The sequence below is a fragment of the Lethenteron reissneri genome, chromosome 22 (genome assembly GCF_015708825.2).
Source record: "Lethenteron reissneri isolate LAM-NWPU_2019-01 chromosome 22, ASM1570882v1, whole genome shotgun sequence".
In the NCBI taxonomy this organism is placed as follows: Eukaryota; Metazoa; Chordata; class Hyperoartia; order Petromyzontiformes; family Petromyzontidae; genus Lethenteron; species Lethenteron reissneri.
In genome coordinates, this window is record NC_083800.1 from 10725315 (window position 1) to 10742860 (window position 17546).

At 45.3% G+C, this 17546-nt stretch overlaps 1 protein-coding gene across 4 annotated transcripts in view; it reads left to right on the forward strand.

Moving 5' to 3' along the window:
• PEBP4 (phosphatidylethanolamine binding protein 4) overlaps window positions 1-17546 on the forward strand; it is a 257438-nt gene that overhangs the window by 161292 nt on the left and 78600 nt on the right. For 3 of the 4 annotated variants that reach the window (XM_061556551.1, XM_061556553.1, XM_061556552.1), the window contains exon 5: window positions 12396-12441. In XM_061556551.1, the coding sequence (XP_061412535.1) occupies window positions 12396-12441 (46 nt within the window). Of the gene's footprint in view, window positions 1-7198; window positions 7763-12395; window positions 12442-17546 lie in introns of those variants that run through there. The other variant, XM_061556555.1, reaches the window with a different exon arrangement.

Below are 17546 nucleotides of genomic sequence, written 5' to 3' on the forward strand. Positions count from 1 at the left end.
GCATGCTTTCATTCCATGTCATATCAAGTAGGGCGCACTAATTAAAGTCGTTCTCCTGAAGACACATTGGCACGTTCGGCTTTCCAGATCACTCTTATACCAGCTCTTATCCTCCTCCCATTTTCATCACTTTGATCTTAGCTTAGCTTCAATAACTGCCCCAGGTACACATATTCAGCTGTGTTTACAGTTTGTGTCCTGACAAATATCAATATATGAATGTAATACTATTAAAATTACACGTGGAGCTATTCTACGAATTTTTTTTTCGATCCAAAATATTAATTATCATGTGTTTTTCAACTGTTATACTGATTTTACTATGACGCTGGTATTATCATTGTATGTTACTATTGATGCTGTTATATTTTAATGCTATCATTTATATTTGGTATATTATTACACTGGTCAACACACTTTTTCTGGCATAAGGTATTCCAACGTAATTTTGGGGTGCTGATTCCAAATCTGGCATCAGTTTTTGTCTATCACATCAGGTTTTTGAGATATCAAATATTGCATTGTCAATAAATACTGCAGAAGAAAAATATTAAATAAATGTGGATATCTACATAAAAGGATATTATAAACACACTATCCTAAAAATACAGCATAATATTTTAACACTAAAGCAGTCACTGACTCGCAACAACTTGCAATCATAAGTGACAGAGTTAATTTCGGGTAAAATCAATGAAAATGGGGTATTCCGATAGCATAAAAATGAGATGTGATAGAGCAAATCTGAGATCAGATTTGGAATTAGCACCCTGAAATTAGTCTTAAACAAAAGTCCAGGCCAGATTTTTTTTTTTACCAGTGTTATGTTATTCTTGGGTGAGGCTCATTGAATTTATCTGTGTAGCAATTTGTCGCTTACACCTGGCACGAATCTTAAATCAATCCATCTGACCACATCCAATACTGGCACTTTGCAAAATGCCACTGAGGATAATCTGGCGCATGAACCTGCAAGTCGCGTAGGAAAATTCCAAATTAAATTGAAAAAAATCCTAAAGCTATACAAACGTTCTTTGTGTAGTGAGTTCAACTGAGTCGCAGACGTACTCTTTGGAGGCAACACATTTATTAACACCAATACACGGGGTAACTGCCCCTTAACAGAATAACAACCTATGGTGGTGACCACCAGGCTAACTACACTAATTACACGGTAACTAGCTACAACGGACCCCAGCTTGGGTCCCGGTCCACGTGTTGGAGACTCTGTAGGACGTAGAACGTAGACGAAGGTTCCTTCAGGATGAACAACAGCGCCGGTCCCTCTGGGGGACCCGGCTAATCTCCTCCGCGGCGTGGCTGGCTCCACCCTTGGCCACGCCCACCTTCCAGAATCCTCGAGCAGGATCTCGACCCTGACACGTGACCACCCCTAGCCCCCACTTGGGGCCCCTGTGTAGACTTAACCAGTCACGTGTCCTCTGGGGTCAACCAGAGTGCCATGGCCTTTAGTAACCCCATTTCCATGGCCGGCACTCCCACACCCTATCCTGTAGGGGCCGGCACTGCATGCACGCCGAGCGTGGTGCCATCCAGCGCTATCAATCAGCGCTCACCAGGCCCTTCTAGGGCCGGGACCACACAATGACATCCCGCGATGTCACTAGATTCGTATTCTTTAGTGACTGGGCTGCTTCTATATGAACTCCCCTGCACTTTTCTAGCTCTGTTTGATCTCTGATGTCTGCCCATATTCTTACCCAGAATCTCAGCGGCGTTGGCTCGGTGCTTTGACGCAGCCATCATGAGCCCCTTGAGCTGGAAAATATGCAGTGATTATTTATATTTATATAACTCTCTTGCAATATTACCAGGCCTGGGGTTACGGTTGAAATTCCCCCATGCAGTCTTGTTTGATTTTGTCAAGACACACACTCAAAAACAAGGTTGGTCATACATGCATACTTACATAAAAACATACAGGCACTTGAAATGATGAATATGTTCTCTTAAAATGGAATTGCGATGTAATAATACATTCACATTCATTGTAAAGAATAATTATTCCATATGGCAACACAGACATTGAAGTAATTTCCCCATTGTTTATGTAGTAGCCTGCTGGTTCGGTCAACTTTCGTGGCATATCATGACAAGTCAACTGATTTCCATGGAAGTAAAGTTTTTAATTGCCTATTATTAACAGTGCACTTTAAAATGCGGGCATAACAGTAAAAACATGTTATTATATCCTCGAACATATAAGAAAGTAATTACTTCAGCATCGAATAAAAATTAGAAGCACCAACTTTTGAATACCCAAGGATAGACGTTGTTACAGCTCGACTGGAATGCCGTCTGTAATTGTTTTTAAAATAGTTTTAATGCCACAATTGCAGTCCATTACGAGCTTATGGTTCTCTCTTGTGGTTAAAAGCCCCCATCAACGACTTTGCTGGCACATTATTAATATGGCCAACGACAAGCAAACTGCTGCCTGCAATCGAGCACTTAGGAGTTAGGGTTGGAGGTTACATAGCGAGAAGACTAATCTGCTAGGCACAACAACCTCCATAATATAGGTTTTTTTGGGGGGTTAGATCGCGTGTTGTTAAACCCGCCACCACCTAACACAGCCATTTAGTAAGGTTTGTCATCTAAACAGAACATGCCAATTCGTTGCATGATACACATTTAGATTTACGCGATCTAACCCAAAAAAAATCCTGTATTATGGATAATATTGGTCGCGAAAGCCTACGTCTATAAAACTCACAACAACCTCGTCTGACCTATCACGGAATGGCTATTTTACCAATCTGGCTAAAGAGGCATCAAAGAAAGCTTGGTTCTCTTGTGCCCGCAGGGCTTTGTTTCGGCTCGGAAAAGTCATGCCTAAGATCGGATTACAAATCATCAATTTGGCCAAAGTTGGAACCCTGCTGCTGTTCATTATCTGTGGTGGAACTTGCAGTTCCTACCTCGATGTAGGTGACAGAATTCCACATAGTCGCAGTCAGGTCCATTGCTGATTCAGCCACTCATTGGTTCACTCCAGCCACTCCAGATCACTGTTGGTCAGTCACCACCTTGCCGCATGACTCTTCGACAGTTACTACCATGGTTTTCCATTCACTGCGATTCCCCTACCCACGTTGAGGGCTCAGGCCAGAGCACCAGGTTGGCTGATTCATCTCATCCACACTCTATCCAACCACCAGACCTCCGCTCACAGCACTTCGCTTTCTGCTGCTCTCCTTGTGATGCCGCACGTTGGAATTCCCTCCCATCATCTCTTTTCTTTCCCCCAGGTTCGTATAACCTTGCTCAGACTTACACGTTCAAGAGTGCTGTTTGTTGCTGGCCGATTGCCATCTTTGGGCCTTTAGGCCCTGCGCTCAACAACCGTGATAACAAAAAAAAATAAACACCGACGCTCATCACGTCCGCAGGTCCCAACCTGCAGGATGATGAGGTAGCCAGTAGACGGCAGTACAGCAAGTCGGCTGCTGACCTATCCAAACGACTGTCTCCAGTGTTGTCATGTCACGTGGGAGGGTATTATAGAGGCACTCTGATTTACTCCCACAGGCAAAACTGCCCTCTGATGAATTTATTAAACTGAGAGCCTGAGATGGAGTTGGGCTTTTCTGGATTCATAATAATATTCGTTGATCTAATGATTGCTGAGTGCCGCTGATACATCGCAGAAAAGTTCCATGTTGCTATACGTGATGAATTAATTAATGGAGCCAATCACTCCAGTAAACATTTTTTTAGAACCCTATCGATATTATCTCACGATCTTACAATTTTGAGTTTAACCGATCTTATCCAATAGCACCGTTTCACTAGACGTTCCATAGCATGATAAATGTAGCGTGGCTCTAGTTGTAAATTACTGCCTATAGCATATCACTTTCAAAAACACACAAATTAGCCATAGATCTATTGCTGTCTGTTCGTGTTTGGTCGTTGACATGTGGAATATTCGCCGCTGGATCACGGCCAACGGCTGAGATAATCACCACCACATGCTAATCTGAGCTTTGACTTGTTAGTTCCATGCCACAGCATTATCGTAATGTGTGTTAATCACATATGCTTGTGACGGAAGCCAATGGCTCCACATAACAGCCATTTTAGATGATGGGCTCAGGTGACCCCGGCATGAATTTGAACTGACAATCTTCCGGTATTAAGATAAGCCGCTACAGGAGCAACCGTAGTCAATCACACGGATCAAGGATACTCATTATCATCGTTGTCATCGTCATGATCGATGTGTCACTTCTGTCAGTTCATTAGCGACGATGGGGCTGAACAGATTTGTTGCCATGGTTCCCTTTCTTTAGCCAGTATTACCGCTTCACTCAGTCTCAATCCTTCCTCTGCTCGACCTCATCCACTTCGTCTGTCCACCTCGTTTTCTGTCTTTCCTTACTCCTGTTACCTTACACATTTGTGTTGCATCCCCAAGATACAGGATCCTCTCCGGGCTCATTGAATAATGTTGCAGTTACACGAATATACCCATCGGTACTGGCCAGAGCCAGATTAATTAGAAGGCCCTATTTATAGCATATTTTCGCATGTGGTTATCGGTGATTTGGATAACTATTGAATGCACTCTGCATGAAATATGGTGCAGTCTTAGGTTCAATTCCCTGGCTTGAAACCCAAGATTGACTCATCCCTGCTGGCTCGTGTATTTCGTTACGGTAAATATTGAGGTGCCCTGTTTCACACAAACATCTCCTGCTCTATTGAGTTTCAACTCGGAGTTTGTAACTGCGTAGAGACAATCGTTGTGAAGTGCCTGCTGCTTTTTTCACCGCTGCTGCGAGTATTGCGTGATATGGCATGCACTCTGCCATATCCGTTCATGCTCGCTTGGGCAGCATTGCAAGCGCTGTTGGTGATTAGGCACAATTGCTTTATTTTTCTGCCAAATAAACTATTTAAACTTTTTTTTTATGAGGTAAGACCCACTGAACTATATAGATATTTTTTAGAAGCGCCCTGGCCACAAATGATAGCTGAAGAAAGTGAACATTTATAGCAACTGAATACTCTGAAACGCATGTTTCTTAATTTGGAGGGAACAACCAATGGAACCGTAGAAAAATCCACGCGACCACAGGGAGAACATGCAAACACGAAATATATAGAGGCTTCTGGGTCAGGAACGAACCCACGACCTCCCGTATACCAGGCGAGGGATGTAACATCTCGCCACCGCGGTTCCCCTATCATCCAACCTATGATGCAGCCCTTCCAGAGCTACCATGAAGCCCTCGGTTAACGGAGGCATTCGTTTCAAATTGAAATTGTGCATGATACACGTGTAGTGTACTAATTCACAGACACGAGTCGGAGGTACTCTCTTTTTTATTCCGGCCTTCACAGCCTTAGGGGATAACCACACACCGGGTCGGGACAGCCAACAAGCTGCCAGACCCACAGCTTGAAGAGGGCAAAGATCACGACGACGACGGCACGACGAGTTCCATTACAGATCGCAGCAGCCCCGACTGTGAGTCGGAGCTCGCCTTTTATCCTGCCCAGCGTGGCCAGGCTCCGCCCTCGGCCCCGCACCCCTCTGGATCCCCCAGAGGGCTCCGTGCCTTGCCCACAGGTCCAACTGGTAAAACGGGCTCTTACCCCTAATTCCATTGTCTGCCAATCTCCCAGCGGCACGTGCTACAGTTACTCACTCAATGTCACTACATGTGTAGTGAGTTAAACTGAGTTGCAGACGTAGACTTGGAGGCAACACATGTATTAAACTCCAACACACGGGGTAACTTTCCCCCTCACACAATAACAACCGATGGTGGTGACCACCAGGCTAACTCCACTAATTACATCGTAACTGCTACTACGGACCGGGACCAATAGCTCGGGTCCAGATCCACGTGTTGGAGACTCGTTGAACGGAGAACGTAGAGGAAGAGTTTCTTCCAGGATGAACAACCTTGGTCCCTCTCGGGACCTGGCTTATATTCTCTGCAGCGTGGCCGGCTCCACCCTTGGCCACGACCACCTTCTAGAATCCTCAGGAAGCAGAGGTGTGGACTCGAGTCATGTGACTTGGACTCGAGTCAGACTCGAGTCATGAATTTGATGACTTGAGACTCGACTTGGACTTGCATAACAATGACTTTGTCCCACCTCTGAGGTGTGGACTCGAGTCATGTGACTTGGACTCGAGTCAGACTCGAGTCATGAATTTGATGACATGAGACTCGACTTGGACTTGCATAACAATGACTTTGTCCCACCTCTGTCAGGAAGGATCTGGATCCCAACCACGTGACCACCCCTAGCCCCCACTTGGGGCCCCTTTGTAGACTTAACTGGTCACGTGTCCTCCCGGGTCACCCAGAGTGCCATGACCTTTAGTAACCCCATCCTTCGGCCGGCACTCACACACCCTGTCCTGTAGGGTTGGCACTGCACGCCAAGCGTGGTGCCATCCAGCGCTATCGATCAGCGCTCACCGGGCCCCTCTAGGGCCGGTACTGTACTCACACCCTCGTGGTATCCGCGATGTTCTTCTTGGTTCTTTCGGTAAAGTCACGTAGAAGGGAAATAATAAAATAATAAAAATAAAACATAATAAAATAATTCTCACGACGTTTCGGCCACAGACAGCGTCTGAATGTCTTTCCGACAGACCTGTTCTTCACCTGAGGACGGCTGCTTGCGTTGTGGCCAAAACGTCGTGAGAATTATTTTATTATGTTTTTTTTTCCCTTCTACGTGACTTTACCGAAAGAACCAAGAAGATGAATCCCTGCAGTCACGAAAGCTTTAAATCGAAATTTATCCGCGATGTTGCCACACCGCACGCCGTGCCTCTCTAGGGCTGGCACTACACGTTGACATCCCGCGATGTCACTAGACATGTACACGGACCCTCATCCATATGAATGTTCATCTTGAATTTTTATTTTCCCCGTATGTTAACTTCCATTGGTTTTGTATAATAACTATGTTGCCAAAATATTTGAAGCTCATACTCTTCCCCCTTAATGTATTGGCTTTAATTACAATTTTCGTTAAATATTTTCTAAAGTTGCTGTGAATAGCAAATGTAAAAAAAACACAGTCATGCACAAATAGTTTTCTGAACAAAAAATTATTGTTGGAGCGAGACAATTGGAAAAACACAACACAGCAAAACATGTACACATATGCGATTTGTATACATACGTCGATGATTGAAGGTGAATCATTCCCAAAGTGATGAAATGATGAGACAAACACAATTAGGAATGGAGCGCTTTTCCAGAGATTGCACGTTATAATGAAAAGCAGGAAAAGTCACGTTTCTCAATAATTGTCTATTATCCTGCTGTGACGACCAGACACACTGACACCGACAAAGAAAATTGAATAAAAAGCATAACATTTTTTTTTCTATATAAAAGCATGAAAATATGCACGATTGGATTACAATGAGAGACAGAGAAACCTGGGGCATGGAATCTTTATTTCAGAATCAAAATCTTTACTTCGACTGGAGGAACCTGACGAGCTTTGAAGCTCTTTCTCGCAGATGCCCAGTGGGGGCGCGTCAAATCGGCAACGTCAAATCGGCAACGGTCAAATCAGCAACGGTCAAATCAGCAACGTCAAATCAGCAACGGTCAAATCAGCAACGGTCAAATCAGCAAGGGTCAAATCAGCAACGTCAAATCGGCAACGGTCATCCTGTGCCCATTTTGCTCCCCAACCATCAGAATGCGAGAAATTCCCGGAGCCTCCTCGGGGCTGCTCGGGGCTGCCAGCGGTGGTGAGCAACATCTCGCCCGTCCATTAAGGATGGGGGAGGCATTTTGTCTTCACTAATCAACACGACTCAAACACGCGTTTTTCGTCCGTGGCCTCCTCCCGACGGTTGGCAGAAATGACGGTGGGAAGTTTGCGTGCAGGCAACGTACCGACAGCGGCATTAACGCGACAACAGCAAAAAATACATCTCACCGCACATTTCCTGCTGAGACACAAGCTTATTAATCTTCGCTCCGGGGCGAGCAAGATGTTGCACTTCCGCGCCGGCGAAGCGAAGGATTAAACCGCACGTCGCAATGGTCAGACTTTTGCCCTCTGCACGATCGTGCGTGCGCACGTTTGCCCGTTTGGCTCGTGCCGGCCGGTGCCTGTGCATTTGCGTTTGCCGCTCGCGAGGTCCGTGCAGCAACGTAAGATCGTTCCGAGGCAGAGAGTCGAGGGAAATGAGGTGAAAATTACCAGCGGTGCCTTCGTACGTTATGTAATGGATAAACACGTAAGGGGGCAAAGCCACTCGCAGTGTGCCTCCATCACACTCGAACAGTGCTATACAGAGACTCTATACCTTGTATAATCTGTATAAATGTATCACCAGTGTTGTCTCAAGTGTATTAACCAGCGTATGCTTTCACTTGTTTTTGTTCAGTTTATATTTAAGCTGAAAGTCATTCTTCTAAAAGTCGTGTTCTCACGCGTATGGCTGTGTATTTGTGTATGTTTACGCGGATATAATGCATAGGGGGGAGAGGTGGTGCTGTGATTAGCGCACTGCATTATGAACCCAGACACCTGACTTCGATTTCAGGTCGCGGCTAACATCAGTGGCGAGTGATATATGGACTGATCTTGGCCCCCCACATTCGTAAACCCGCACAGGCACAGCTTGGGAAGCCCTTCATCCAGCAGTGGATTGACAAAGGACTGGCAGTTATTGTGTTTTTTTTTTACAAACACTGTGTGTATAGCAGGATTGTAATTTCGATCATCGGTCTATATTATCAGGTGGTAGACTACTGATAATCCCATCGATAAGGTAGCGAGTTCAAATCGCGATGATGGATAATTCGACCCATCATCACTTCGTGGTGTATAAAATGCGCGCCACCTGACGAAGCTGCACATTTTGGTCACAGGTAAGCCAGTGCACACCGTATGCAGAAATCAGGACTTGCCCCAAGGAATGTGGAAAATCCAACACTTTGCTTCAGACCAAACATATGAAAAAAACGACTTTCGACTTTCAATTCCGCCAACTATTGCACAGATATTATGTTTGTAAAATGATAATTAATGCTTTCTCGAGGTTAAGTTTAATAGTTACACGTGTGTGACATTTGCTTATTGATAGAATCAGATGCCTTTGGAAATGAAATACTTTTTCGCTATGTTTTTCACCTGTTGTCACTCTAACTTAACAAAGACATTTAGGTTTTCTCATTTGTGAGCAACTCGTTATCCACGAAAGGTCATCTCCCATTTTTGCTCTTTAGAATGATTTAAACTAATGGCTCAGTGCTCAGCCAAAAGTCTGAAATTTTAACACTGACATATCTCACGTAGGCTCAAATTATACACAAATGTAAAATGGGATTAGATTAACTTCAGTATTTAGCTTACGCAAATAAATTATTCATTTTGCAAAGTCGGCTCATATTTCTTTAAATTGAAGCTTTGCACTCAACTCTCATTCACCTATTCTTATTTGCAGACAGCTGTTATATACAGATGTCTGCCGAGCGTTGTAAGTTTCCTTCCAATTAGAAACCCTCTGCCATTCCGCTCTAATTAACGTCAGGAGACTCAGAAGCACACTGCACTGTTACTGAACATGTGCTTACATTTTCCTTAATTGTCTTAACCCCTTTCACCAACAGCGTGAGCTCCGGTGCCCACTCGATGCTCCGCCACTTTAGATGCGTCTTCGGACTCGTTCAGTCTCTCATCCGGACCGCGATTCACTTACAGGATATTTTCGGCGATGTTTGTGCGACCGTTTTCGAGCAACGAATTTTCACCGCCACTTGCGTTCTTGTTCGCTGTTGACGAAATTTCCTTCAAGGCATATGCCAGCAAGACTACCTTGCTGGCGTGTGTATATGTGTGGTTCAATAACGTCTGACGTCAAAGAAAGTGGAGCCAAAAGAGTTAAAGAAGCACATGTTCCCCCCCCCCCAAAAAAAAAATTTGGGGGCGATGCTTTCAACACTGATAGTAACGAGCTAATACGAGTAAGTGACTAACCCGCACACGTCTAGATCCCGTTAGCGTGTACGCGTGGTTGTATTTCGCTCCAAGTGTTGGAGTTCATATTTATTTGTTCTGTATTACTTTTACACAAAACATCAGTGCTTCGTATCTTTTTTTCTTTTCCCCCAGCCACTGGAATTCACGTGTAAAGTAAAGAGCCAAACTTTTCCGTTCATTTAAGCCCAGGGCACCAGGGGTAAGCTTTGTTTTACGGCCTTTGTAGTTGGCTCATAATGTTAACACGAAACTTTTCCATGCGTGTGTGCTTCTGGAAACACAGTAGGCTTAGCAGTCGTGTTCCCACTGCTTGAACGTGTGATGTGTAATAGTCGTTGGTTACAGAAGCCCACTCGGGTCAGGGTCAGGGGCAGGAAACTCTGCTCCATAGAACCCATTCTCATTTTGGCTTTTTGCGATGCCATTAAAATACTTGCCAGGTTTAGCCAAAAGTCGGCGTCTCCCTCGTGGAAGCGAGAATAGGCACAACGCTCTCCCACACTGGCAGCACGTGAGCCGGTGGTAGAAATCGCGCGACTCCTTTGGCAGTTTCTCAATAGGATGACCACCGTCGTTGTCTCAGAGAGTGAAACTTCGTTTATTGGCCTCCCCGCCCTGTCCCCCCCAAGAAGGATGAGTCCAATGCCCGACCAGGATCTCTGCGTGCTCAACATTATGAGCGCCTAACGAGTGGCGCGGTTGGTGACGTATGGTGCGAAAGAAGTTCAACGTACATACATACAGCATTAGTCACACTGACTGCGTTAACAGAGCTCCTTGGCTAGGTTAACATTTATACAGGTTCAGCTGTTTTGTCAATGCCATTTGGAATTAGGGCCTCCCCATGCTGTGAGGTTTCGGTGGTCTTTTGACCATACTTCATCGCCCAGCTCAGTGCGAGTTAGTGAAGGTAGAGAGCATAGCTGAGGAAGCCTCGAGTACAGTACAACAACAGATTTTGCAGCACTCCCCTCTGCTACCCGCATCGTAGCTCATTGACAAAGGAAATGGAACAATGGCTGACAAGCGTGCAAAGAGGCATGGAAGGACACGTGCTTGGAATTGCATTGAGAGACAGAGAGAGGATCACTGGGATTAGGAAACATACCGCGGGTTTACTTAAGGCACAATTTTACTTGCCGTTAAGAAAAGTAAGTTAGACTGGGGGATCAAAACGCATCGCCCGAAAATCATGACGGTCGATGGACGAAACCGGAGCTGGAATAGCAGCCAAAGTGGAGTCAAAGTGCCCCAGAGGATGACCACCGAGCTGACGGAGCGATGAGATCAGCTCATGCTCAGGAGAGGATCGCATGGGATGGCGTAGAGGCCTTCGTTTGGCAGTGGATAGATGATGGCTCACAGTGATCACTCTGAACTAAACACAGCATCCCCGGATTCCTAGAAGCCGCCATGGTCGATGGTCATGGACAATAGCGCGGAGGAAACCAAGGAACGGAACGCGTCCGAGGGGACGTCTGTCAGGGAGATGGAGCGATGAAGTCAGCTGATGCGTGGGAGCCGGTTGGAATGTTGCGTCGTGATGCCGTGAGAGATGGCGTCGGAATTTGTGAACGAGGCCTTAATCCAGCGGTGGCATGATCACGGCGGGATGATTACGACTCGGCAGCGCTGCGTGCGCCTGCGTGCGCGTGCACGTGTCCGTCTGCTTAGTCTCGGAGGAGTGTGCGGTGTGGTGTGTAAACATCAGCACTTCAGAGACAAAGACATACATGAGTGTGGGGAGTGATGCTGACCACATCACCCCCTCGTGTATCGTACTCGCCTTTAGGGGCAAGCGCTTATAGAAATTGCCCCTTAAGCCAGTGAGGCTGAACAAGAAATCTTTTTTTTGTGTGCATGGGTGTGACTGCGCGTATCCATTTGTAAATTCTAGTTACATCATCATTCTCGGAGCGAGGCGCTGTCAAGCATTGTCTTGTTGGTTTACACCTGGAAATGTCATGCTCGTTCATCTTGCCGTACGATTATGGCCGTGGATGGGTTCGTTGTGATCCCTTTGGGGAGTTGCACCCAGACAGAAAACGAAATAGCGACGGACCAGTGAAATGATGCCGCTCTATTTCGCGTTTTCCGTATAATTACACGCAATATTGATTTCGCTTGCCGCGTGAATAACATATTTATTTAATCAAAGGGATGCCCACCAACAATTCACGCAATCTTTTACTGCGTGTAATATTTTTTTTCCAGCTATTTTCATTTTAATTGCATCCCTGCATTGCATTATTTTTGAAGGTGTGCCACTGAACACATTTGCCTGGTTGATTGTTCTGTTGATAGCACGTACCGACCCATGACCTTAGCATTGCATTTGGTTCCACGTTGCTGTAATGCATATTTGTTGTTGTTGCTTCTTCTGTTTACAGGGCTCCGACCTTCGCAATGGGAATGTGAAAGGAAGCGTCCTCACTGGTAAGAGAGGGGCCCCGTGTGCTGGCCTTTAAAAACAAAATGAGGGTTCGCACTTAATCCCATCGATAGTGGGTTCGTAAAAAAAAAAATGTACTTTCTTTGTACACATTGTCAAACCATGACGAATGCACAACTCAATTATAAACATGAAAGATCGAGCGCTGTTATGACAGATTCTAGGTGAACGCATACTTGGAATTTTTTTGGGTGGGGGGGAAGCATTCAAAATAAAATCTATTGAAACGTAGAATAAATAAACATACAATACATAACTCATTGAAAACTGTTTGTAGAGAACATTGCAAATGCTTGCGTATATGTCGACCCGTAAGATATCGTTTAAAATTGCATTTCAAACCATATTTTAATGGTTCACTTTTTTGCACCACTTGTCATATCAAAATTAAAGTCTGGTCCTTTGCGCAAACCTCGCCGTGCTGGTTCTGCTCAATTCTCATCATCTAGACCCTGAGCCAGTCGTAGAAATCCGAGTTGCTCCATCGGAACCCATCCGTACACACACAGGGTGACTAATATTGACGACTCTCAAACTGCTTCTCATTTTACTGACGAGGCACCGCCCCGCGCCGCCGCCGCCCACCCCTCTCCCAAATTGTGAATCAAGCACTCAGAGTGCATTCCGTCAAATGACCATAGTAGTTATGCAGTCACGCACGCGGCAACACGCTAAGAAGAAGGCCCGTTGCGAACGCAGTGGCAGCGTTAAGGTCATCTGGACATGGTGACTTGTAAGGTCCTACCTTCAGTTATTCAAGGCGAGCCATTAATCAAACGCATCTGGGCGTGCATGCATGTACAACTAAAAATTAGCGCATAATGTTGATACAGTGAAGAGTGATTAATTAATAGTTGTGTGTTTAACAGCATTGCGGCTGGCTTCAGATGGGCATTGGGGGTGTTTGTTTGCTTGGCTGGTCGAGGGGCAGACCTTCTTATTCTTCCTCCTTCGACCCTGGCGGCAGGTTTGTGAGAATTCCTAAGTCAGAACAGAGGTCCAGAGGGAGTGGGTCAACAATTTGACTGCATCTGAATGAAGAGTCTGGCAGCCGAGTAGGTTTGCATCAAGGGTGGCTATTGCCAGGGCTGATACATGAATGGTTACCTCTGTTGTTTTTATGTCTCAGGAGAGCCTCGTTGAGTCCCAGACTCTTTTTTAGGTGGGTCCCGAGGGAGCGAAGATTTCTGTGTTTCCTGATAAAGTTATTTTCGAATGTTTCAAATTTGGCACATTTAGACCGTGGAGAGCGACACACCATTATCATACTCTTCGCTCTGAAACAGGCAGGGCGTATGTTATGGTTAATACACTCGCAGTATTAACCAGGGCGTCCTATCGAATTCAAACTGCAAACCATCTTCAACAAGTGGCAAATGTACTTCTACTGGGCCACGTCACTGCCCAATTGTGAGAGGAGAGGCCATTTGAGGGTTCGGGGATATCCTGTTATATGTCAGTGAGTGTATATATGTGTGTGCCCATAGCCATGAGTTTACTTACGTGGGCGTCCATATATACGAGAGTGTTTGTGTAGGGGTGTGTGTATATTTGTGAGTGCAATTATGTGCGGGTATACGGTCAAACAACCACTTCTTCTTGACGTGTGTGCTTTTTCCATACGTACGTATGTTGAACTTATTTCGCACCGTACGTATGCATATGTCTTCTTGGTTCTTTCGGTAAAGTCACTTAGAAGGGAAATAATAAAATAATAAAATTAATAAACATAATAAAATACAATTCTCACGACGTTTCGGCCACAACGCAAGCAGCTGTCTTCAGGTGAAGAACAGGTCTGTCGGTAACACAGCGTCTGAATTCTTTCCGACAGACCTGTTCTTCACCTGAGGACGGCTGCTTGCGTTGTGGCCGAAACGTCGTGAGAATTGTATTTTATTATTTATAATTTTTATTATTTTATTATTTCCCTTCTACGTGACTTTACCGAAAAGACCAAGAAGATGAATCCCTGCAGTCACGAAAGCTTTAAATCCTATGCATATGTGTTTCTTTGTCCACGTGATTGTGCATTTACAAGTTTGCTGTGTTGTACGGAGTATCATCCATTTGTAAAACAAAACAATCTGACACATGATTAATTTGGCAAAGACAGCTGGACACAATGGCCCTTCTTGCAGGCGCTTTGATTTAACAATCGAGCTTTCAGAAACACATTATCTTGAAACGCATTATCAGTTGGACCAATATGCAGGCTTAAAGTGACAAGCCACGGATGTTGCAGGTAGCACTCTAGGCCCCTAGACCATTTGGCCTTTTAGAATGGATCAATATCGATCCTTCAGCCTCACTCATTCCACAGACATTCGTTGCCTTCAGTTGACCCTTTAAGTCCTCCCTTTGGGCCAGCGACAACCACAGGGAAGAAACGCACGTACGTATGTTGAATTTCTTTCACACCGTACGTAGCCAACCGTGCTAGTTGGAGGTGCGGGGGAAGGACAAACAAACTAAACACTAAAAGCACTTCTCGAGTAATGAGTTTTCAATCTAGATTTGAAAGTGTTGATTCAAAAGCTCCAGTTTCTTCCTAATATCGGAAGGGAAAGCATCACAGACGGCTGCAGGAGCGCATCTGAAGCGTGCGATGCTGCAATAACTTTAAGCGGAGATCCCAAATAAAAGAATACGAATGAAGGCTTCTACACGACGTGTCGGTCATGGGCGTTGTTTGACCATACTTCACCACGCTGGTCAGTGCGGGTTGGTAGAGGCAGGGGGCTGAGCCGTGGACCGGTTTTTTGTTGTCGTGTGCCGATGTGGCCCAAAACCCAGCACAATGGACACTGTCAGGCCCCATTAACCTCGGGGCGGTGAAGCACAACGTGCCGCTTGGCGTTATGTATTGTGCACGATCAGAAATCCAATCGTCTGTGTCACCAAAATTGTACCACAGCAATACTGCTGGTTTGCGCTGTGGCGCTCTGTTATTCGGGTCATACCGCGTGTTGCTTGGCACGACGCCAGACGTTTTGCTCCACGTGATGGGAACTTCCTGAAGAAGATTCTCGAAAAAGCTCCCAGCACGTGGAGCGTAACGTCGGACATCGTGCCGAGCAAACAACCTCAATAAAGATTTGAGAGGACAAGTTGAGCACCGTCTCCTTGCTCGTTTGAGTGGTGGGACACTTTGAATTTAACTTCATTTGGGATTGGTAACCCAGTATTATTTTACTTCTGATTATATGCCAATGGCGTGGTCTTGAGACATTTTCGTTAAGTGAAGAAACGTGATTCCGAATCTCTCACAGCCAGCAGAGTACCATACCCCTGAGCTTTATCTGGAGTCACTTGAGTTGGCCTCTCTCACCCAGCACTGCAGATGATTTATTTCCTGCACCAGAGAGAATTTTCATCGTACCCTTCGTCCCACTGTATTCTTACATGTTTTCCTCATCGCTGGAAAATTTCAAATATACGAAAATAAACCGCGTACATGTGACGTGTGATGGGTTTATTGTGCCGTGCCACACGCAGAAATTACCCGACAACACGTCGGCGAGATGCACAGCGCGCTGAGTGCTACACCACCGCCCCTTTTACGGAACGTACACACAACTTGCTCCCAAATCTATGCGTGTGCATGTACGCACCTTGGCCTTTAAAAGCTGTGGAAATTCCTATAATGTGTCCTTAACGGAGACTCGGCCATCATTCACAGGTTTCTCCCCTCCCCACCCCAACATACATGCTTGCAATGGACAGACACCACTTAGAGTAACAATACGAATTTGTCATGTCCATAGAATGGCAGACGAGAGGATTCCTGAGGTCCATCAACAGACAGGAGGAACTTGCCTCGAGTGTACACCAAGGCCATGCTTTTCAATCAGGGTCGACAGAATCAGACATTTCATTAAGGGGAACAGAAACACCTTTGTGGGCATTGATTTGATTGTTTTTGAGTTATGTTGTAGTTACTCAGGAAGACCTCACTACTTAAGTCTCATTTTTCGATTTAAAGCTTTCATGACTGCAGGGATTCATCTTCTTGGTTCTTTCGGTAAAGTCACGTAGAAGGGAAATAATACAATAATACAAATAACACATAATAAAATACAATATATTTTATTATGTTTTATTTTTATTACTTAAGTCTCATGAATATATTTCAAAACGAGGTCCTCATTTTTTATGTTTGGCCAATTCCTTACAGGAGCGTTCTCCATGTGGCATGTAAACCCAGAGTACCCACAGAACACCCACATGCACGAGGGGGACGACACTCAAAAGCCAGTGCAGAGTGATCATGATGCTACTTAATCTACTGCTAGCATGTGCGTAAGTCACGTGACTGGTTTACGCATATTTTTTTCACTTTACCAGGTAAGACCCACTGAGCTGTATAGCTCTTTTTCATAAGCGACCTGGCCACAAATGATCGCTCAGCGAAGTGGCCTATCATGTGGACATTTCTAGCAGCGAAATACTCTAAACGCACGTTTGTAAATGTGGAGGTAAAAACCACAGGAGCCGTAGAAAAATCCACTTGACCACGGGGAGAGCATGCAAACTCCAAATATACAGACGTCAGGGTCTGGATTGAACCCACGATCTCCTGCATGCCAGGCGAGGCAGTTAACATCTCGCCACCGTGGCACCCACGGTAACGCCACGGGATCATCCCAACATGATCCCAGCCACACCTGATTTATGAGTTTTGGCCACAGGTTTGTGACACCACACTGTGAGTCAAATGCTTCCCAATCGATAGAGACATTGAATTTTGGCTCCACATATAAACACACACTTAGAAATGCATATTGCTCCACGTCTGAGGACCATTGTCTATTTCATGACATTCATCAACACAGCAGACAGGTATGCAGGTGATTAATATGATCAACACTATAGCTGGTATGATTTGCCTGGCCTGGTGGCCAACAATATCAAAACCCAGTCTTGGGTTGACTCAGCCCATCATCTCCCTCGGGTCAATGAAATATATACCATTTTGTGGGAAGTCCACAGTCGTTATTCGATCAAGGGACTGTCGGATGTCCACACAGGCTCAGGGCTGCCAATAGAGACGCATGACATCTTATTGCTCGTTAAGCGGGCAGACGAA